The sequence below is a fragment of the Ailuropoda melanoleuca genome, chromosome 9, assembly GCF_002007445.2.
Source record: "Ailuropoda melanoleuca isolate Jingjing chromosome 9, ASM200744v2, whole genome shotgun sequence".
Taxonomy (NCBI): Eukaryota; Metazoa; Chordata; class Mammalia; order Carnivora; family Ursidae; genus Ailuropoda; species Ailuropoda melanoleuca.
In genome coordinates this window covers 24005818-24028685 of record NC_048226.1, presented here as the reverse complement: position 1 = coordinate 24028685, position 22868 = coordinate 24005818, and the positions used below count along the sequence as shown (strand labels likewise).

Genomic DNA, 22868 nt, shown 5'->3' with positions numbered 1-22868 from the left:
AGCTGAGTACATTTTGCAGACTAAGGATGATCCCTTTTTTTTTTTCTTTTTTCTTCTCCCCTAGCAAGGAAGCATTATATGAACAGATGTTGAATTGTATCAAATGGGGCTTCAGTTGAAGTGATCAAATGATTTATTTTTTCTTTGGGCTAATGTGGCTGATTACACTGATTTTTTTTAATACTATTATCAACTTTGAATTCTTGGACTCTATCCACTTCCTACTGTATTATCTTTTAATATATAGCTTAGTTTGCTAATTTTTATTAAGAATATTTTCATAAGTAAGATAGGCTTATAATTTTATAAAATTATTTATATAATTTATAATATAATAATTTATATAATTATAAGAATTTTTATAATGTGTCTTTAGGTTTTGGTATCAAGATCATATTGTCTTCATAAAATAGGTTGGAAAACGTTCTCATCACTAGAAGAGTTTTATGAGTGTTATTTCTTCCTGATATATTTAGTAAAATTCATTGGTAAAACCATCTGAACTCAAAATTTTCTTTGTGGAAAGATTTAAATGATCTTTCAAATTATTTAATGTTAAATAACTATAATGTGTTTTTTTCTACTATAAATTTTAGTAATTTGTATTTTTCTATTAATCTGTCCTTTTCACTTAAATTTTCAAATTTATTGGCATAGTATTATTCATATAATACTTTTAACTTTTTAGTATAGGTAAGATCTGTAGTGATGTCCTCTTTTTTATTCCAGTTACTCATCATTTGTACTCATTTTTTTCAAGCTCTGCCTTTCTAGGGTGGGTTAGTTATTATGTTTGGATTTTTGGGGGGAATTTTTTTTTCTATTCCTTTAACTTTTTTTAGATTTCATTTACTGTCTTCTAAGTTTTGAAATGGATGTCTACCTTGTTAAATTTATCTTTTAATATTTTAATATATGCAAATAGGCTCTTAATTTTCCTAAAAAAAGCAATATCCCACAAATTTTGATACATATTATATTTAATATCATTCTCATAGAAATATGTTCCAATTTCTCTTGTCAGTTTTTTCTTTGACCATTGAGAATTTTATTCCATAATTCCAGAGCAAATGGGTTTTTTAAAAGAATTTTCTTCTTATTTTTAATTTTGGTTAACTAAATTCTATATTAATTATGTTTTTGAAGTTTGTTACTTGCTTTGTGGCTCAGAATATGATCAATATTTTTTAAATGTTGTGAGTGCCCTTGAAAAGACTATGTGTCCTACCTGTAGTTGTTGAGTGCAGTTTTTATATATGTCCATTAGGGTAAATTTGTTAATAATAATGTTCAAATTTTCTGTCCCTTCTTGGTTTTCTTGACTATTTTCTTGACTATGATAGATATCGGTATCTATCATATACCAAGAAAGGAATGTTAAAATTCCCTGATTAATACTGTGGATTTCTTTCTGTCCCTTATGTTTCTATTAATTTTTGCAAGCTATAATTTGAACTTATGTTATTAGAAGTATGTAAATTTAGAATTATTTTTATTTTCCTTTACTTTATTTTTAATTTAAATTTTACTTAGGTAACTTACAGTGCAATATTGGTTTCTGGAGTAGAATTCGGTGATTTATCACTTATGTACAACACCCAGTGCTCATCACAAAAAGTGCCCTCCTTAATACCCTTCACCCATCTATCCCATCCCCTTCTTCCCTCCATTAGCCTTTAGTTTGTTCTCTATTGTTAAGAGTCTCTTATGGTTTATTTCCTTTGCTCCCTTTCTCCCCCTTCCCACATGTTCATCTGTTTTGTTTCTTAAATTCCACATATGAGTGAAATCATATGGTATTTGTCTTTCTCTGACCAACTTATTTCACTTATGTACTTAGCATAATACACTCTAGCTCCATCCATGTCATTGCAAAGGGCAAGATTTCACTCTTTTTGATGGCTTAGTATTATTCCAGTGTGTGTGTGTGTGTGTGTGTGTGTGTGTGTGTGTGTGTATTCTTATTTATCCATTCATCAGTTGATGGAAATTTGGACTCTCTCCATCGTTTGGCTATTGTAGATAATGCTGCTGTAAACATAAAGGTGACATACCCCTTTGAATCTGTATGTTTGTATCCTTTGGGGAGATACCTAGTAGTGCAATTGCTGGGTTGTAGGGTAGCTCTATTTTTAATGTTTTGAGGAAACTTCACACTGTTTTCCAGAGTGGCTGCACTAGTTTACCTTCCCATCAACAGTGTAAGAGAGTTCCTGTTTCTCCACATCCTTGCCAACCACTGTTGTTTCTTGTGTTAATTTTAGCTATTCCGACAGGTGTGAGGTGGTATCTCATCCTGGTTTTGATTTGTATTTCCCTGATGATGAGTGATGTTGAACACCTTTCCTATGTCTGTTAGCCATATCAATGTCTTCTTTGGAAAAGCGTCTATTCATGTCTTCTGCCCATTTCTTAACTGGATTATTCATTTTTTGGGGTGTTAAATTTGATATGTTCTTTATAGATTTTGAATACTAATCCTTTATCTATCTGATTTGTCTGTAAATATCTTCTCCCATTCTGTAGGGTGCCTTTTAGTTTTGTTGATTATTTCCTTTTCTGTGCAGAAGCTTTCTACCTTGATGAAGTCCCAATAGTTCATTTTGCTTTTGTTTCCCTTGACTCTGGCAATGTATCTAATAAGAAGTTGCTATGGCTGAGGTCAAAGAGGTTTCTGCCTGTGTTCCCCTCTAGGGTTTTGATGGTTTCCTGTCTCACATTTAGGTCTTTCATCCATTTTGAATTTATTTTTGCATATGGTGTAAGAAAGTGGTCCAATTCCATTCTTTTGCATGTTTTCCCAACACTATTTGTTGAAGAAACTGTCTTTTTTTCCACTGGATATTCTTTCCTGCTTTGTCAAACATTAGTTGACCATAGAGTTGTGTGTCCAGTTATGGGTTTTCTATTCTGTTCCATTGATCTATGTGTCTATTTTTGTGTCACTACCATACTGTCTTGATGATTACAGCTTTGTAATACAGCTTGAAATCCAGAATTGTGATGACTCCAGCTTTGTTTTTCTTTTTCAATATCACTTTGGCTATTCAGGGTTTTTTGTGAGACCATACAAATATTAGGATTATTTTTTCCAGCTCTGTGAAACATGCTGGTGGTGTTTTGATAGGGATTGCATTAAATGTGTAGATTGCTTTGGGTAGTATAGGCATTTTAATGATGTTTTTTCTTCCAATCCATGAGCATGGAATGTTTTTCCATTTTTTTGTGTCCTCTTCAGTTTCTTTTGTAAGTGTTCTATAGTTTTCAGAGGTACAGATCTTCTACCTTTTTAGTTAGGTTTATTCATATGTACCTTATTGTTTTTGGTACAATTGCAAATGCGATCACTTCTTTGATTTCTTTTTCTGCTGCTTCATTATTGGTGTATATAAATGCAACAGACTTCTGTATGCTGATCTTATATCCTCTGACTTTGCTGAATTCATGAATTGATTCTGGCAATTTTTTGGTGGAATCATTCAGGTTTTCTACATAGAGTATCTTGTCGTCTGCAAATAGTGAAAGTTTGACTTCTTCCTTGCAGATTTGGTTGCCTTTTATTTCTGTTTGTTTGATTGCTGAGGCTGAGACTTCCAGTACAATGTTAAACAACAATGGTGAGAGTGGACATCCCTGTCGTGTTCCTGACCATGGAGGAAAGGCTCTCAGTTTTTCCCCATTGAGGATGATATTAGCTGTAGGTCTTTTGTATATGGCCTTTATGATGTTGATTTATTTTCCTATTGAATCAAACTTGTTGATATTTCATATTGACCCTTTTTATATACAGAAATGCTTTTTGATTTAAAAGTACTTTGGCTAATATTAATACAGGTATACTAGCTTTCTTTTTGTTAATCTTTCTAAGAGAAGCCCTTTTTGTCTTCACATTGTTCTCTGGTATCTGTATGTTTTTAGGTCTATTTCTTGTAAACATCATATTGTTGAGTTTTGTTTTTTTAATTATGTCTGACAATCATTTTATTGTCACTAAATGATTTTACTTGATTTACTTTTAATGTTAATATTGGTATATTTGAGTATGAAGCTATTCTTCTTTCATTTTTGTTTGTTCTGCCTGGTTTGTTTTCCTTTTTCGCTCCACATTTGCCTTCTTTTCTTTTATATTTTTTGGCGTTCTTTTAGATCAAGAGATTTATTATTCTTTCTTCACTCAGTTTGGCAGTTACACACTCCTTTACTGTCCTTGTAGTTGTTATATTAGAGATTACAACATGCATCTTTGACTTATCAGTATCTAATATGCATTGATTTATAATTATTTTCCTGGACAATCCAAGGACTTCTTTTTTAAACTTCTTTTTATTCCCTCCTAACCTAATACCCTCTTGTAGTCATGTGTTATAGTTATAGCTGTTTATGAACCCCCTAAGACATCATCATTATTTAATATAGTTAACAAGCCTTCTTATTTACCCTCATATTGGCCATTTTTGTTGCCCTTTATTTTTTTCTGCTTCTTTCCCTTTCATCAGGGCCATTTTTCCTTCTCTTTGGAGAAGTTTTTTGTTTTTAGTATTTAGTTCTGTTCTCCCAGAATCAAATGCTCTCAATTTCCTTTTAAGATTTTACTTTCTTTGGTTTTCATAATTTTCATGTCATGTGCTTATGTATCTGTTTATCCTATTTCAGATTTTGGGATCTGTGGGTAGGTTCTTTTTATACAGATTTACTAAATTCTCAGCTATGACATCTTCAAATATTGCTCCAGCATAATTCTTTCTCTTCTTTATCTGGGGCTCCAGAACATATATGCTAGCCCTTCCTCTCTATCTTCTCCATCTCTTACCCCCTCTGCTGTGTTTCCTGCCTTTTGGTCTCCCTGTGCTTTATTCTAAACATTTTTCTGACCTTTCTTCTAACTTACTAATTTTTTTCTTCAGGTTACCAAATCTGCTGTTAAACCATTCATTGAACCTTCAGTGTGATTTCTTTTCATGTCTAATTTTTTGTTGTTTTGTTTTCCTTTGTTTTTGTTTTTGTTGTTGTTTTCAAATCTCTTAGGTTACATTTTAAGGTCTCTAGCTCTTCCAAAATGTCTTTAGCTTCCTGATCATGGCAAGCATGGTAACTTAAAGTCCATGTGAGCCTATTCCTATTCTTGTTTCTGTTGGTTCTTTTTGGATGATGTCTTATCTCCTCTTGTGCCTGCTTATCTTTGAGTACGTGTATGAAATTGTACTTGGAAATTTGTTGTTGTTCTTTTTAAGATCATTTGAGAGAGAGAGAGTGTGTGGGAGAGCACAAGTGGGGTAGGGGGCAGAGGGAGAGAATAATCTTCAAGCAGATTCCCCACTGAGCATAGAGCTCATGCAGGGCTCAATCCCATGATCCATGAGGTCATGACCTGAGCCAAAACCAGGAGTTGGATGCTTAACCAACTGAGCCACCCAGGTGCTCCAGAAATTTGTTTTTTATAATAATTTGAAGCCTAGGATTATTATTACTTTTTTCATTAAGAAAGGACTTTACTTTGTTTTGTTCAGTATCTGGAGATTCTAGAAATCCAGAATTGCTTTAATCCAATTTTAGGGGTTGAGATAGTCTGGGTTTAAGCTGGGTGGCAGTTTCTACAAAGTCTCACTCTTCTAGTTCATTCTTTCTTTGTGGTTCTGTTCATGGCCCACTAAAAAGACATAGGTGTTTATCAGGCCCTTCTTTTGGTGAGTTCAATGGGAGGCAGAATAATAACCCTTCAAAAATGGCAGTGTTTTAATTCCCTGAACCTGAGAATAGGTAATGTTACATGACAAAGGGAAATATAATTAAGGTGGTTAATTAGCTGTCCTTGAGGTAGATTATTCCTAATTATCCTGAATTATTGAAGTATTATAAGTGAAAGAGGGAAGGAAGAGAAAGAGTACACAGTGATGCAATGTGAGAAAGACTTGGTTTCCCTGCTGCTTACTTTGAAAATGGATGGAAGCCATGAGGCAGGAATATGGGCAGCCTCTAGAAGCTGGAAAAAGCAAGGCAGTGGATTCTCTCCTGGAGCCTTCAGGAGGGATGCAGCCCTGCTAACACTTTGTTTTTAGCCCAGTGAGACCTATTTCCAACCTTTGACCTCCAGAACTGTAACATAACACATTTATGTCATTTTAAGCCACCAAGTTTATGGTAATTTGTTATGGCAGCAATAGGAAACTAATTCAGGTTCTAAACTCCAACATTGGTTCCTCTAGTTCTGCTTAATTTCTCAACTACCTCTTTCAGAAACTGTAGACTCCTGTGAGGGAAAAGAGGCCCCCCAAGACCAGTCTCAACTCCCTGGACTTTTTGTCTTTACTAGATCTTGGTTTGACTATTCTTTACCTTCTGGTTAAGTCTCTGGTACCTTTGTTCAAGTGTTTCTAATAGTTCCCCAGTGTTTCTTTTTGCCTAAACCTGCTGTTTGGTCCCAGTTGCCTAGTCCTTAATGCTGGACAATCTTCCTTTTGAAGCTGAGGACTGAGCTAGTCTGGTTGTGGGTTAGCATTCACAGTCCTGCTGCCATTTTGGTCTCAGAGTCATTCCCTGGGATAATGCAAGAACTCCTTTACTGGCCTCTTCTTTTTTAAGTTTTCCATCCTGATTTTATTCTAACACTAGCAGTCTGACTTTCTCCTACCACTGGGACCTGCCCTCAGAGGCCACTTCATTATAGATGTCTCTAGTTCTTTCTGTGCTGCCTGGTGAGGGGAGAGCACTTTATCTACAGTTAGGATATCTGTCTAGTGATCCCCAAAACTTGATGGGTCTATACCCACAGCCCTGTCCTTGCTCACTCCATCATGCCCACCTGAGGGACAAAGAGGTTCGTGGCTGTGAGACAGACTGGCTGACTTGGAACCTGGTATTGCACACTAGCTCAGCAGCATTGCTGTAGACGTGTTTCATACAGTGGCACCTTATTAGATTAGGTGCAGATTCTTTTAAGAAGGCTATTTTAAGCAGAGAAAGACAATTATCATATGATTTCTCTCATCTATGGAACATAAGAACTAGGATGATTGGTAGGGGAAGAAAGGGATAAAGAAAGGGGGGGTAATCAGAAGGGGGAATGAAACATGAGAGACTATAGATTCTGGGAAACAAACTAAGGACTTCAGAGGGGAGGGGGGTGGGGAAATGGGATAGACTGGTGATGGGTAGTAAGGAGGGCACGTATTGCATGGTGCACTGGGTGTTATACGCAACTAATGAAGCATCGAACTTTGCATCGGAATCTGGGGATGTACTGTATGGTGACTAACATAATATAATAATCATAAAAAAAATAAAGCCCTAATCTGATGAAAAAAATAAAGAAGAAGAAGGCTATTTTAAAATACAGCTGTCATTTAGGTTTTGAAGTTGGTTTTCTATAAAACAACTCCTGTTGCTTGCTGTCTGGATGCATAGCCTATCCTTAGATACTCTTAACACATTTGATAAAAGAAAAAGTGGAGCTCTGCTGGCAATCACAGCCCATGAAGGCAGCATGAAGCATTTAGCTATGAGGGAAAGAAAGGCTTTTGATTTTGAGAATTTGGGCTCAAACCCAGCACTCTGGGCCTTTGAATTTTGCCACCATCTAAACTAACGCTTGGAGGCTTTTTGAGTATGAAACAGCAAGGAGGTGAGGGAACAAAGGATGAAAAGGCAGGGAAAGGAAGGGAAGGAGTGCTCCTCCATTTTCAAGTCAGAGTCAATGAGGACAAGGCTGGCTTTCTACTTTCAAACAAAGAGAGGTCCACCTGATCCTTGTACTTAGAACAGGAAAATTTGCAAGCAGAAAAAGAAGGCAGCAAATTAGAAACCCTTTGATCAGTGTTTCTATGAGCTGTCAAAGGCTTTGAGCTTCCAGAAGCCTCCTGTAAGCCTGGCTGAGGCCCTCATGCCCCTCCATGGTCCTGGTTAGCTTTGTTTCCCTGGAGATGACAAGGGCATTAGGACGGAGTGTGGCACTCACAAAAGCTGTCATGAGCTGAACTACCTACCATCCGGTGCTTTGTCATGGGCTGTAGCACCAACCTACTTAAGCACTTAGGACACGTTGGATAATAGTCACATCTATTGCAACTATAGACTAGTTATTTAAATGTGTTTTGTGATTGTTTGTATCAGGGCATAAACTCCGAGTGTAACACTGAATCTTTGAAAGTGCTTAGAAAAAAGATTACTTCGATTAAATCTCCTTTTATGTTTGATGTCTCCTGCTACCAGTACCAGAGTGCCTAACAATTTCATTCAGGTTTTTATTTTTTTGATTGATTGAGTACTGACTATGTGCCAGGGGACACGTTGGTGGACAAGACAGACTAGTTCTTTCCCATTTCAGGTTAACTATTTGAAAATATTGATTTGGCAATATAATCTTTGCAGTGAATAAGTAAATTTAGTCATTCATTTGTTTATTTGCTTGTGCAGTATTGGGCTATCTACCCTCCCTTGTATTCCCACAGCACTGAGAAGTCATGTGGTAAATATAACTTGAATTAAAAATGCAAAACAAAAGGGTTAGAGTAATTATTACATTAATTTAGGTTAAAATGCTTTGCCTAAGTTAATTCAGATATTATTCACCCTTTGTTAATAAATAAGCAGCTAGATTAGAGGCTGTGAAGAAATTGTTTTACATTGCTACTAAGTGAAATGCACGTGCACCAAAGAGGGACTGGGTTTCTGAAACACGGAGAAGCCCTAGCCCCCTTGACAGTACTACTTGCCTCAGCATTGGGTGAGGGAACATCTGGCAAGAAGAGGTTCTAGACCCCAAGAGCCCAGCATGGAGCTCTAGGTCTATTTGGAAGCTTGTGATATATGAGATCCTTGCAAAATAAGCACCCATCACCCTGGACCATGTGTGCACTAGGCTCTGTGCTGGTCTTGAGGGAATAAAGCTCCTGTTCTCAGGGAACCTGAAGTCTGTCTGTGAAGCATGGATGAAGCCAGCAAGCTCGAAGCAGTGGCACCTGCCTGTCCTATCTAGGGCAAGGGGCTGTCAATTCTTGAAATGCAGGAAGCAGTTAGCCAGGTGGAGTAATGAGGCAGGGCAAAGGAAACCATCAGAAAGGTCTGATCCTGACATCCCAAGTGGCAGGAATAGGAGGTGGGAGGGGTGACAGCCAACCCTGGGCAGAGCCTGGCTACTACGCTGGAATGTGAATTTCATCCTGTATGGCAGCAGCTAATACAGGGTAATCAGCCTTTGTAAAACTTTTTTGTGAAAATTTATTAATTTTATAGAGTGAGAGAGCTTGAGTGCATGCTAGTGGAGGGCAGGGGAGAGGGACAGAGAAAGAGAAAGAAGCAGATTCCCGCTTGTTTAGCAGGGAGCCCAACTTGATCTAACAATGCTGAGATAATGACCTGAGCCGAAATTAAAAGTTGGACGCTCAACCAACAGAGCCACCCACGTGCCCGTGGTCATCAGCCTTTGAAGGCCAATGTGGGGTGGTGATGTTGAGGCTGGAAGTAAGGGGGAAACCCTGAGTCCCTTGTGACCAGTTGCATCATGACAGGTGACACAAAGGACATTTTCAGGACAGGGTCCCAGGTGCAGAGTACAGAAGGAGCATGTGTGTTCTCTTTGTCTTGTCACTGGTTGCTGGGCTCTTCTCACCAGGTTTCTCTGGGACCATGTCATCCAGAGACCAGGACAGACAGCCTCACTCTGAAATCTCTATATGGAGAGCTGGTGGGGTCTCTGAAGTATGTGCTTATCTTATTTTCAAAGCAGTGTGAGCTGGTTCACTTCAGTCGTATGATAACAAATAATGGTGTCTAATGGACTGAAAACATCCTTTTAGATATCGCTGTTTTTGTTTTAGGTTGGAAGACGTGCCCTTTCACTTTTACTAAATAGTTATTAGTAATTCATTTAACACAAATGTGAAATATAAGCTTGGTAACAGACTCTTCCCTGTGAATCAAGCCTTCATTCAGTGAACAGTCTGGGTGCTGCTTAATTAGACATCATGCCTCCCCCATGTGATTGAACAGGAGGCACGCACCTGCATAGATACCTGTTCTACCTGGAGGGGGTGCTGAGCATGAGGGGTGATCAGCACTGGGCATCTGAAGGAGGGACCATCTGCTGGAGTGACTTGGCTCATTAGGCTCTTGGCTGCTGGAGTTTCCAACAAAAATGCAAGTTCAAGGGCAGAGCTCTTTCCTGTGTCACTGCCCTGCCTCTTCCTTTTCATGTAATAAGATCGAATCACTTTGTCCAAAGAAGCTGGAGAAATATTCCGAGTATAGCAGCAGAAAGTATTGCCAGTAAGATACTTGTTTAGACATGCCTGCTCTGCGGTGAGTGATGTCATCAGCAATGCTTGGCGCAAGGTGCTTGGCGTGCAGTGGTGGTGCTGGAGGGGGCCGGTGCTTCAGTTTGAGGGCCTGCACGTGCGAGAGGTAATGATGCTTCTGCAGCAACTCCACGCTGTCACAGGCATGGGGGTGAATTGAAATCCCCTCTTCATTCTGTGGGTTGGTGGATTTATAGGGCTCCAGAGACCTCAGAGATCCAAGTCTAAAAGCTCTCTCGACTTGCTAACAGTCTCACATTTATTAAACTGAAGAACTAGGACAAAATCCCAAGTCTCCTCCTTTTTTTTTTTTTTTTTTTTTACTCCATTTTTTGGTGAACTCTGCTAACTCCATCCACATCCACAGGCATTGCTGAAGATGGGAAGGGGTGGATATCTGCAATCAGACCAGGATATATTTAATTGGAAACATGTTTTTAAAAACATTAAAACTTAAAGACATGCTTAAATATCTTTGAAATTTTCTGTAGAATTATACATTTTCCGGCCTATTAAACATAGTGTCGTCTTCTGTTAAAGTGGGATAGTCTCAGTGTCAACGGCTGAGCTGGATGTCTGAGAGGCCAATGAACTGCCATCAGTTAGTTACTTAAAGGCCTCTGGACCTTGGGCATGACCTTAGGCATGGTTCTTAATCACCCTAAATTAAAGGTAGCATGAAAACCAACCCTGCGGTGAATGGTGGTGAATAGCACTTAGCACAAGGCCTGACATTTAACAAGCTATCACAAAATTGTAATTGGTGACAGTGGTGCAGCAGTGGTGCCTCAAGAATTACTTACACGTGCATGGTGCTTTCTGTATTTGCACTGAAATCCCTGGTTTTCTGGACGATGTTCTACTTGATGAGTAATTCGTTTCTTCACAATCAATTCTCAATGAATGTTTACATATGCTTTTTAAAAAACTTTCTTTTTGTCATGGTAAAATATATATAGCACACAATTTACCATTTTAACGATTTTTAAATGTACAGTTCTGTGGCATTAATTTTATTTACATTGTTGTGTAACCATTATTACCATCTACCTCCAGAATTTTGTTCATCTTCCCCAAGAGAAAGTGTTGTTTTTTTTTTTTTTAAATGGAGTTAGCAAGCTCAGAATGGAAGGGTGGGTCGGGGTCCTTTAACTCTGTCCGTGCTCCAGGAGGCAAGGTTGGTAAGTCTGACTGATGATGGTGACTAGAGCATGACCTTGAGACCAGTTTGGAATGAAGCAGATGGGTAGGTAGATAAGTGGATGGAGAGATAAATAAATATATTTCTTAAATGGGGTATTATTATATTGTCAGTTTAGTTAGAAACAATCAATGTAAGTAGAATTTTTCCATCCAAAAGGTGTGCTCTGCATGTGAAACCTTTTCTAAATGAGAAACTCAAAGATGGTCTCTGTATTAGTTTGCTAGGGCTGCCACAACAAAACATCGCAATCTAAGTGGCTTTAACAGAAATGCACTTTCTCACAGTTCTGGAAGCTGGAAGTCCAGACCAGTGTGTCCACAGGGTTGGTTTCTTCTGAGAAAACCCTCCTTGGCTTGTAGATGGTCACCTCTTCTTCTTTTTATGATTGTCCTTTGGTGTGTGTCTGCATCCACATTTCCTCTTATAAGGATAGCAGTCAAATTGTATTTCGACTCACCCTAATCATTTTAACTTAATCATCTCTTTAAAGATCCTGTCTCAGATATGGTCACATTATGAGGTTCTAGGGGTTAGGACTTCAACATATGAATTCTGGGGTATGGGACGGGGGTGGTGGTGGTGGTTACACAATTCAATTCTAACAGTCTCTGAAGATCCCTCTGATTCTAAAAATCCTCAGAATTCTCCCCAACTCCCGATGAAGCATATGAAACCAGGCAACCTGTGCCCTGGACATGCACATTCCCTAAGGCAAATGGTTATTGATAGAACGTTATGAATGCAGCACTGCAGTCCAGAGACGGAATGTCCTACCATTTCTGAGCCATTCACATTACATTTTTCTTAGAGAGAAAGAATAACAAACAGACAGAGTATTTTAAGTGCACCCTCCTTGTCTGCCAAGAATAATCCTCGTGTGCTGTGGAACTCAGTCCCTTCATGGCTATCCTGATGCTGCATCTGCAGATGTCTGCCTTGGAAAAGGCAACCAACTGGCTTCAAGACTTCACTTGGCTTTAAATGAACACAAGGCAGCTTGAAACATAGCCTCACTCTAGAAATAGAGCCAGAGGCCATTTCAGTCCAAGGGGAGCAGGGCTGATGGCTAATTAAACTTCAAGAAGAGCCTTTTAAAATGGCATTTTAATTTCAGCTATTGAATTGAGCTACTATTATCCAGTGAGTTCTCTTTTTAATGTACACGATGCACTGGAAAACAGTAAGAACTGATGTTTGAGTAATTACCTCTACGGCTGTATTCTGTGCTGGAAACTGCGTTGTTGTGGTAGAGTAATAATCACCTGGGGTAGTGTTAACAATGTTCATGCCATTGCTATGATTTTTAACCACTTGCACATTTTGTGTCATGATTTACTTGTGCGAGCAAAGACAGTTCAGCTTTTCACCATGTTGTGACACTTGGTAGGGAAAAAAGAATGATAAGCCTGAACAATGGGAGGTGACTTTTTTTTTTTTTTAAATCCATTGATGATGGTTATTTATACTAAAGTCCTATTCCCTGCATTCCTCTCCCATATTTCTTCCTCCCCTCCTCCTTCCCTCTCCCTTCCCTCTCTGGACTCCTGATCTGGTCATATGGTTGATGGCAGTGTTACATCTCTCAGTGGCAAAATTCTCAATGAGAGACTTTGTGGTGAGCTGCCATTTTTCATCAAGTAGAATAATAAAGAAATTGTTGGCTTACACATTGGTTATTTAAATGCATTTCATTAAATATCTGTGCAAAAATTTTAGTGCACATTGAGGAAATGTCATTTTATTGTAAATTCCTATTTTCCAGACGGAATTTGCTTCTCTAATCTGTATAGGAAATTGGAAGGTGCTGGTCCGTTTCAAAAAATGCACTCATCCCTTTCAGTCATTAGTGGCTTCCTTTACTGTTATCTCATATTCTCTTATTTTCATTAGAGCTATAATCCTTTCCAGCTCACTTACTCACCAGTACTGTTCTACTAATTGCTATTCATTCTGCAATGTTCAGTTATCACTCAGCATAAAAATGAGAACGCATGAGCTAAGTGTGCGTTCACATTGGTGCTCTGTAGTGGTTTCTGGACAGACTCCTTCCATGAAACTTCCCTGCTCCACATGGATGTGAGACAGAAGAGCAAGCGCCTTTTAGAATGGGACGGTCTGAGCCCAGATTTCTCTAATGTATGCTTGCTGTTGTTTTAGGTCTCTGAATTCAATCCTTTGATGTTCACCAGCATAATCGAGTGTGAGAAGCCAAACAACGACCTGACTAGGTTTCGTGGTTGCATGTGAGTATTGTACATATGTCTGAGCTTGCTCTTCTGTTTTAAATATATGTATATGTATGTATGTGTGTGTGTGTACATATATATATGTACACACACATAGTTCAAAATATGCATTTAATATTCTTTGCCACATGCGTAGTCTTTTAGGAATGTTGCCCATATCTGAGCCTTCTTGGTTGTTTATGGGATTGGTTTATAAGATCCTGTCAGCAGTAGAAACTTGCCCACACTGTCTGTGATGAGTAATTACTGCTTTTCCTTCCTCTAGCTGTCCCTGGTAGGATGAGGGGAAAAAGGGAAGCATGGTTTACTACACATGGCCCCATTAAATGGAAGCATGAGGGCCACCCAGGAGGAGCCTGGGTGGAAGCTCATTCATTCATTCACTTGGGTCCTCAGTAGCTGAGTATTCCTTGAGCCTCTGCTGCATGGTAGGCCCTGTTGAGGGCTCTGAGAGTAATGCAGTGAACTGAACAGTAAAAAGAATCACTGCCGTCATGTTTATTTCATTCTAGTCAGGGAAAAAGAGAGACAATAAACAAAAAAATAAGTACAGTATACATAACGTGTCAATAGTTCAATCCCTTGCTCCAAAACGGAAAGATGAAACAGGTGGATAAATGACATAAGACTGGTGTGTGTTGGTACTTGCTAAAGCTGGGCTGTGGGTATGTGAGAAATATATGCCGGTCTCTCTACTTGCATGTTCATTTGGAAATTTCAGTAATGATAATGTGTGTGTGTGTGTGTGTGTGTGTGTGTGTGTGTGTGTGTGTGTGTGTGTCTAGTCAGTTGGCTTGGGGAAAAAGAAAATGGGAAAGAAGAGGGAGTGTCAGCATGGAGTTGCTGAGTTGGGTGCCAGAGCTGTTGGGGGCAGTCTCACAGAGAATCAATGAGATGTGTGTGCAAGAACATGAAGGACTTTAGGTTTGACCCTCTGCTTGATCTCCTGGGGCCTTAGTCTGCTCTCCCAGGCTTAGTTCTCCTGTGTGGAGAATTTGGGGCCTTCTCTCTGCCGGGTTTCCTGCTTGAGGTGCAAGCTGACTTGTCTAACTGCCTTGTGGTCCAGGCACAGAGTGGCCCCCACAGACATGTGGGGGTGAGACAGGGTGCTCTGCTTCTGGAAGTGGGCTCCATTTCCAAGACAGCTCAGTGTATGTGTGAATCTTCGGGTTCACTGGCACATCCAGCATTGTTGTGTGTGCCCCAACACAGACTTCCTGTCATGCTGCGGGGTGATCAATGAATGAAAAGTGTTAATAGTCAAATGGTGAAATGTGTGTGCTGCCAAAAGAGGACCCAGTCATCCACTGAAATTGCTGATCCATGCCTGAAGATCAGAGCTTGGAAAATGTTGGGTCACCCCTTAGAGGAATCAATTAAAAGAGGATAAAACTTGTTAAGAAAAATGTTAAAATGTAGTATGTAAAATTTAGAGGGAGAATACTCAACTACTCATATGTAACTTGTATGCTGTGGATTTTCCACCCTCCCATGGCCCCCGGCCCATCTTCTGTAGGCTCTCTGACCCATTGTCCCCCGGACTTCACACATGGCATCATTCTCAGCACCACCATGAATCTCCAGGGCCACATCAGCTAAATGGAGCAGATGTTGGGTTTCCAAAGACCCCGAAATAACCATCTTGAAGGGTGGTGAAGGCATCCTCTAGGGAGAATATTCTATGCACATTCTTGCTCATAGGGTAATTTTGGGGGGCCAAATCTACCAAAGAAAAAGGGTAGACATCCTTCACCAAAGACTGTACTCCTCTCTTATGGTCTGTCTTCTTTTGGGGTTCCTCCAAAGCCCCTGAAAGATGCAGTGCTCCTGTGCTCTGATGACTATTCTCACACTTTTGTTCCTGCTCTTGAGTTGGATTAATACTGAAAGGGATTCAGCCCTCAGTCAGCAGCTCGTGGTCCTGCTCTCCAGGAACTACCTTTGTCATAGGGATATTAAACAAGTCCAGCTTAGTGCTGAGGCTGGCAAGCTCTTTCTAGCTAGATAACCTTGGGCAATCTACTTAACTTTATTTATCTGTATAATGGGGAGGATCACAGGAGCCCTCTCAAGTCCTTGGGGCAATGTTTAATCAATTTAATACCAGAAAGCTTTCAGAAGGGTGCTTAAAAAATATTTGCCACTATTATGGTCATTGCTGCTCTTGTTAATATTATTACTATTATAGATAATATGTAGAGCAGGGAGATAAAAGGATTAGGAGAAAGATATAAGTGAGAACACAAATGTGCCCAGGGGAAGAAGAGGTCCAGTTGGAAAGGGAGGGTGATTTGTCTTCAGTGTGTGTATTAGGAGAAGCCATAGAAGGAAGGAATGGGGTTTTGAGATTTCCTGAATTTGAGGAGCTGGCAAGTGCCTCAGGTAGAGTGAATGTGGACCAGCACTTAAGGGGAATAGGAGCTAAAGATACAGATTTGAGGACCCTCTGGCCAGAGGTCATATATGAAGTCAGGGAAGAGGCCTGGGAACATGGGACAGAGGGCTAGGGAAGAAAGGAAAGGAATAAAGACGGAACAACCCTACAGTCAGGAGCAAGCATCCTTGGGTGTGATAGGGGTGTGGTTCCAAGGGCAATGTGGTTCCATGGAGGCAGAGCAGGGACATTCGGGAGATCTGCATGCCACACTCCAGGGGCAGCCCAAGGAATGGGAAAGCCACACCATCGGAGTGTAGACCCAGAGGGGCAGAGTCCAGATTGTAGGAATTAGAAAAGGAATTATATTTTTCCACTGTTCTTTCTAGTAATGTGGCTTAAAAAGGAAGAACAGACCAAAGTTGAAAGCCTCAAAGAAAGGGAAAGGACTCTTATTAGGAAAAGAGAAGATAACAAAAAGCCAGGCTGGTGGAGCTCTCCACGTGGGCAGTGCTGACTTTCAGGTGTGGGGAGTTGGTGATCAATGAGGGGCAGCATCCTCTGGTTCCTTGCTCACCCCCAGTGCCCGCATCACCTCCATGCCCAGCCCTCAGATGACTCAGCATCTGCAGCCACTTCTTTCTTTGGAAGATGACTGCTTGAGTGGATGTCATTTTGCCCCACAGCTAGCTGGGCTTACTCAGCTTCTCCAACAGATGCCTCCAGCGAACGTTCCTAACGTAAGTGACCTCACTGGCCTGTCTCCCGAGAACGAAAGGCAAGTAGGGCAACTCCCCACTGCATGAATCTTTCCCTACTCTGCTCTCTAGTTTTGCCATGCTTTCTCCTTACTTTTTCCAACAAAGTGTCCTGCACTGAGGCTCATCTCTGAGCCTGGTCCCAAGTCCTGCTGGTCTAGATGCTGCCAGTTCAGGCCAGTGCATGCCTAGACTGTTATTTAGTTGTGATTTACCATTTCCACCAAGCCAGATATTTTGGATTGGCCCCTGGAAGGCCAGGGTGCCGATGGGCCTCTCTCCCAGCAGGCCAACTCAGGCAGGGTCTCTGGAGGTGGGGCACAGGGGACTGTGTGTTAAAGTTTCTCCCTCTGGTGCCTCTGTGGTGCAACAAGCATGAGCAGCCCTGCCCCCCAGCCAAGCTGAAGTGCTTCAAAAAGAGTGAGGGGAGAGGAGGGCAGATAAGTGGAGTATCGGGGGAGGGGCCTATTCCTCCCCTGAGAGAAGGGAGGCCCCAGTTCCCATACTGGCCCTTATGCTCAGGGGTGGGGCTAACTTGGGTGGTAGATCTGCAGTTTAGGCCCAGGGAGCAGATCAGCAGCCAGTTCCCTGGTTTGCTGGTTTGCTGGATTTCGTTATCTGCTGAAGATGGCCTCCCTTCAGCCTTGACTCAGCTGCTGCCCTGTAGCCTCACTCCAGTCCGGGAAGCCCAGGCCAAGCCCAGTCGCCATTTATACCAACAATACCAGTTTCACTCATATTTGGGCCAGCCAATCTGAACTCAGAACTTTAGCCATTTGCACTTAGACCTAAGCTTGGGTTTATACCAAGAAGACCCAAGTCTGAATTCTGGCCCACTCACTGGGCAAGTTATTCTGCATTTCTGAACGTGGCTTCCTCCTAATGCTGGAAATAACAGTGGCTAACATGAGAATGGAGGAAAAGATGAAGGGTGAAGCATGAGGTTTTTTTTTTTTTTTTTACTGTTTTTATTAGTATACAGGTAAGGAAATACAGAAATTCTAGGATAGGCTTAAAAGATTCCAACAAAAAGTAAGATCATGTATTTAGAAATTAAGAAAGAAGGAAATTCACTATGTGCAAAGCAACACTACAAATAATCCTTTAACCTCTGTGAAGGACGGATGAGGTCAATTAGAACACGTCATGCAATAGAGTGGTGTTGGCATGGTATGTGATACCCCTGGGATGAAATGTCTTCAGTGGAATGTCTTTAGAGATAGAAAGTACATTAGTGATTGTCAGGGTTTGGGAGTGGAAGGGGAATGGGGAGTGACTGCCAATGGGCATGGGGTTTCTTTTTGGGTGATGTATATGTTCTGAAATTAACTGGTAGTGATAGCTGTGCGACTTTGTGAACATACAAAAAACGGAAACAAAAGGCTCAACCATACACTTTAAATGGGTGAATTTTATAAGTGAAATGTATCTCAAGCTGTTAACATTTTTTTAAAAAAGTGTTAGGAGCTTCATTATTCAAGTGCACCTTAATGCTCACTGTTGTTTAACACGATCCCACAGTTAAGCACTAACGAAATCCTGTTCTCCACCCCTGCGGGCACCCTCTCCCTGGCCCAAGGAGTTGCCACCCAGAGACGCCCTGTGAATGGAGACCAGCTCAGTGGCTGAGTGCCTTAGCAGCTCAGGGCACCCTGCTCAGCTGTACTCAGCCAACTTCATGGCATATGGTGGGTGACCTTTGAAGCCACTAGTCAATCAAACATTTTCATTTGCCTTTAGGAATAAAGCAGAGAGGTTGGTTGGTTTAGTCTGGTGTAAAATTCCATTTCAAATTGTAAACCCAGGTTCCATTTCTGATCCCAGAGTCTTCCACAGAGTAAGTCCTGAGCTCCCTCCCTGCATGTTGCAGAGCCTTATATGACCACATAGGGCTGGGAACCTGCTGTTGCAAACCTAGGCATGCTTGTTAGGATAGCCTCCCTGCCCTGCAGATGATACCATCCACCACCACTGTCACCCTGTAAGAAATAGCATCAGGACCTGTTACAAGAGAGCCTTCATGGCCCCTCACCCCTCCAGCCCACTGTCTGGACACAGCTACGTGTGGGCTGATGTCCAAGATGTACTTACTACCAACACCAGACATTGAAATGAACTATAATTGCACCAACTGGACTCATTAAAACTGGAAAATATTTATTTTACCTTGACACCTTTAACTGACATATTTACATCTCAGGAAAATCCATCAATGGCACAAAACAATTGGGTTATTTCTGTACTTACATTAGATAAACAAAAACCTGAGCAACTACTATCTTAAAATTCTGCCCAGAGTTTGGCTGTGGAAGGAATTCTCTATTACTTCTTTCTCCCTGCCTCTGAAAGCCAGAGCTCCCTGAGGCAACAGATCTGGCACTCAGATTCACATAAGTAGAGGGGGGTCTTTTCGCTAAGGTCATTTGAGGCAGGAGTGGGTGGGACCACAAGAGTTAGTAGCAGCTGTGCTGTCCCCACTGTGAGGTCCGATGGTCCCAGGGCAGGAATGGCCACCTGGACTCATGTCAAGGGGGTCACCTGAGGGGGGCTCATAGCCCTGGTCTAGGGACACACCCAACCCAATGCTCACTCCCCAGAAGGAGTCAGGGAATAAGCTCCTCATCGTCTCTTGCCTGTGTTCACTCCCCTGTCCTTCTGACATAACCATTGGATGGACCCAACCTAAAGCTGAGGGCAAGGCAGCCTTCAGAATTTGCCAGTCACTGAGGTAGACATCAGGGGTGCTGAGCAGAATAATATTTGAAGAGCTCATATTTAGGAGTGGACACAAACAAAGAGGCATCAGAGAACACTGCAGAGTTTCCTGGCTGCATGGCCTGGGGAACTTAACCCAGAGAACCTTCCTGAAGGCTATAAAATATGAGCCCAGGCTAGCAGGCCACGCTCCTCCAGGCTAACTGTCTGCACTGGGATGAGAGGCAGCATGGGCAGGACTTGCACTGTGAGGTGGCTGGAGCCCAAAGCCGGCATGGGAAGGGCCCACAAAGGTGCTGCAGAATCAGCTGGGCTGTGTGTATCAAGCCTGAAGAAGTAAGGAGCTCACACAGGATGCACCCAGGAGATGTGCACACTGAAAGGTTGCTCTGGTGACTGTGTGAGAAATGGATAGGAGGAACCAAGGCTGGTGGCATCCAGGCCAGCAAGGGGTGTGTTGCAGGCTCTAAGCAGAGAAATCTTGGAAGCCTGAATTAGGGCGGTGATGCAGAGAGAGAGGGAGAGGGAGGTGGATTCAAGAAATAACCAGGGAAGAGGGTAAAATTAAGGACTGACATTTGAGTGGGTATAAAAATGACGGAAGAGGGGTCAAGAAGGGCACCCAAGGATGCTGGTCAGGCTGACCAGGGTGAGGGTGGACCACTATCTGGGGTGGAGCAGAGAGGAGGGTCCAGGTGCTGGAGGTGATGTGACCTGGGAAGAGAAAGAGCTGCTGGCTGCTGCCCAAGGTCCCCGAACTCTCACCCTACTGCCCGTGGCCCTGGGGACAATTGGGCAGCAGCAAGTACACCTTGTACCTCTGTGTTTGAACTGATGGATTGCTACCCTGTTGCTGGTCCCTGTCAGCACCTTCATATGCTCGGAGGAATGAGCCTTGATGTGCAAAACCCATTACCAACAGCAAGTGCTGATAGGGAGATATGACATCTCCTGAGCAAGAGCAGCCAGGCAGAATGTTTATTAGCTGAACTCTGCCATCTCCCTAGGAGCCTGCACATGGCCCTTCCCAGTGCACAGGGCATTCTCACCAAACAGCTCTGTCATCACTCTTGTACTTTGGAATAGTTTTGATTTAGAAGAGATTGGTTTGATGGGTCAGGAGGCCAGGAGACTTGAACTAGAGGAGCTCTTCTCAGAGGCTCAGATGAAATGTTAAAGGATGTGACAGTTTGCTCAGGCTCACCATAGACCAGGCAGCTTAAACAACAGAAAATTTATTATCCCACATTTCTGGAGGCTGGAAGCCTGAGGTCAACGTATCAGCAGGACTGCTTTCTCCTGAGGTCTTTCTCCTTGGCGTGCAGATGGCCATCTTCTTCCTTTGTCTTCACATGGTCTTAACCTCTACACTTGTCTATCTCTGTGTCCAAATTTCTCTTTATAAGGACACCAGTCATGGGCTTAGAGCCCACCCGTATGACCTCATTTTGACTTAATTACCTTTTTAAAGACTCTGTGTCCAAATATGATCACATTCTCAGGTACTGGGGATTAGGACTTCAGCAAATGAATTCCAGGGCAGAGAGCACACCTCAACCCATAACAGAGAGGTAGGTGTTGAGAACAACTTGATGGGGTGTGTCTTCCTGGAATCAGGCCTCATATCTGCTTGGCCCTGGGCCTGTTCTGCCCCCAGAGAGTACTTTTCCTCTCAGAAGTCCAAGGCAGGGCTTCAGCTTTTCCCTAGTTCTTCAGCTGTCCTGCTGGAGCTTGACCTGCCTTGTTCCCTCTTACAACACCGGGACCATTCACTCAGAAAACGCCATTCATGTCCATGCACTGCCCGTCCTTATGACAGCAGTCTTCATAGGCCTGTGCACCTGCTAGTAACAAGCTCTAGTCTGGCATGGTCTGATCAGAAAGCACAGTATCGCTGAAGAATGTATGTTATGTCAAAGAAAGATCAGTATAAAATATTTTTGTTTCTATTGACTTCCTCTTTTATTCTGAATAAGAATGACAAACTTTGACTGAAACTTTGTTTTTTACTATTGTCCCTCGGAAATAGTTTCCATGTTCAGCCAAGAGAACTGTGGCCACAGACATCCTCTCATTCCAGACGTGGGAATGGTGTTTTGTGTGTACCATCTTATGCATGCTGGTGTCTTGATGTATTACCCAACAATGAGTTTTCCAGTCTTCAATCTTTCTTAAAGAAAAACCTGTCCTGGAATTGCCAAAGTGGGGGGGAGGCATTGACACAGTGTTGTTTGAATACCCCCCTGTGTTCCTTTGCATGCCTAGTGCAGAAGAATCAATGTCGTAGCAGTTAAATAACAGGCTTGTGGAAAATGCATACCCCTAGCATGAATTTCGGCTTTGTCTTTATGATTTAGCCTCTCTTTTTTACCAGAAAATATATTCATTTCCCTGGTTGTGAAGAACATGGGTTGTGTCTGAGATTGAATGTTTGTCCTGCTCCTCATGACAGGGTCCAGATGTGGTAGGAAGTATTGTTTCCCCAGAAACCTTGTGTGCTTCCTCTGACCCTATACTCCCCAAACCAATTCTACTCTCCATGTCAGTGACACAGTGTTAGGGGTGGGAGGGAAAACACCTGCAGGTGTCCTTGGTGAGGTTAAGAACCACAGAGGAGTTTGGGCTATATGTGTGTGGGAGGGGTGGGGAGGCTGTCTACTGATGATGCGAGAAGGTGGCTTTTCTGAAGTTCACTTTGGTGGCACTGCCTGGTGTAGCTTAGGCTGGGGCCCTGCTCTAGTTCTGGAAGCCTCCAAGGCCTCCCCTTGTATGTTCATCAGGCTCCAGGACCAGATCTCTTCCAATGTGATCCTAGCATAGGGTGATTCTGGCTAGTATGGATGATGAGAACATCTTCAGTGGATCAGGAGGACAAGTTTGAAAACCAGTAGCTTAAACTTGGACTATCCCTCCAACTCAAAATAGTGAGGAAACCCAATTCATAAAATGGAATTTACATTTCAAATTTAATATATTAATATTTCTAATAACTTAATGACTTTTTATAAGAAGAACATAGAGAATGTTGTTGAAACCAATACCATTCCCTTTTCTAAATCTGTTGCATTTCTATACACCAATAATGAAGAAGCAGAAATAGAAATTAAGAAATCAGTCCCGAGAGAGGTTAAGATGGCGGAGGAGTAGGGGACCCCTTTTTCAGCCGGTCCCCTGAGTTGAGCTGGATAGGTACCAGACCAGCAGGAATATCCACGGAATCAGCCTGAGACGCAGGAAGATACATCTGGATCTCTACAAATGAACATCTCCAGCGCTGAGTAT

General features: G+C 41.8%; 1 protein-coding gene across 1 annotated transcript in view; it reads left to right on the top strand.

Moving 5' to 3' along the window:
• The window catches only part of ATP10A (ATPase phospholipid transporting 10A (putative)), a 192718-nt gene that overhangs the window by 107057 nt on the left and 62793 nt on the right, over nucleotides 1-22868 (top strand). Inside the window, exon 4 of the mRNA XM_034668907.1 lies at nucleotides 13651-13736. Within this exon, the coding sequence (XP_034524798.1) occupies nucleotides 13651-13736 (86 nt within the window). The remainder of the gene's footprint in view (nucleotides 1-13650; nucleotides 13737-22868) is intronic.